We start from the raw sequence: 884 nt of genomic DNA, 5'->3' as shown, positions 1-884 counted from the left end.
CAATCTATAAGTATTGAAATGTAGCGAAGGGGAATCTGTGATTGATTAGTGATTGCTCAGTCCAAGAGTGAGTTACCATGTTTTTGAGATGAATGAAGCCTCAGAGTGAATGAATCATGTTTACTCAGTTATTTTTCTACTCAGAAGCGCAATGCCATCTGACTGATCCTGAATAATACATATAAGAATGGTGCTCTTGGCCATAACTTCCTAACGTAGCGTTTAATACTGAAATGGTGATTTTTACGTGCACAGTAACAAAGCATTTTCCATTCTAATCCTTAGCTTCAAGACTAATATTTATTATACTAATTTATGTAAACCAGAGAAAACAACAATTATTTATCTCCCTGTTAATTCATCACTTTCGGTTTCCTTTTCATATGTTAAGCCTAAAAAAATAAAATTTACGAAAAATGGATTTGAATTTGATTATGAGTAAATGAAACATTAATCAAGACTTAATTATGTAAACACTTTAAAATGATTTAACATGATTAGCTTTTATTCATTATAATTTTTTTTTCAGTTTTTCCTCTAATAACTAACAACCACAGACTTTTTTTTTAAAGAAAACACAACAGCAACGACACAAACAAAAACGAAATAAACAAATAAACAAAAGAGCATCTACGTATGTAAGACTTGAGATCCTTGTTGCCAGGTAGGTTTCTAAACTGTTATTTGCGAAGTGGTAACTCATCAACCTGTTCCCTTTATAAGGAAACGGAATTTGCTTTCAGAGATCAGTACAAGACTCATCGTTGTTGAAATTCCTGGTGAGTTGCAGTTATTTTATCCCCCCTTTTATTGTGCTTGTATATCACTTAATTGACAGTAACGTCCATGTACAGTTTGGATTTTTTTTATTTGTCTATTTTCTT

General features: G+C 31.6%; 1 protein-coding gene across 1 annotated transcript in view; it reads left to right on the top strand.

The window, feature by feature from the left end:
• LOC119591183 (cuticle protein 16.5-like) overlaps positions 1–884 on the top strand; it is a 2240-nt gene that overhangs the window by 491 nt on the left and 865 nt on the right. Inside the window, exon 2 of the mRNA XM_037939894.1 lies at positions 724–779. Coding sequence (XP_037795822.1) covers positions 724–779 — 56 coding nt within the window. The remainder of the gene's footprint in view (positions 1–723; positions 780–884) is intronic.

Source organism: Penaeus monodon, chromosome 28, assembly GCF_015228065.2.
Source record: "Penaeus monodon isolate SGIC_2016 chromosome 28, NSTDA_Pmon_1, whole genome shotgun sequence".
Classification (NCBI taxonomy): domain Eukaryota; kingdom Metazoa; phylum Arthropoda; class Malacostraca; order Decapoda; family Penaeidae; genus Penaeus; species Penaeus monodon.
This window is presented reverse-complemented; position numbering and strand designations above follow the sequence as displayed.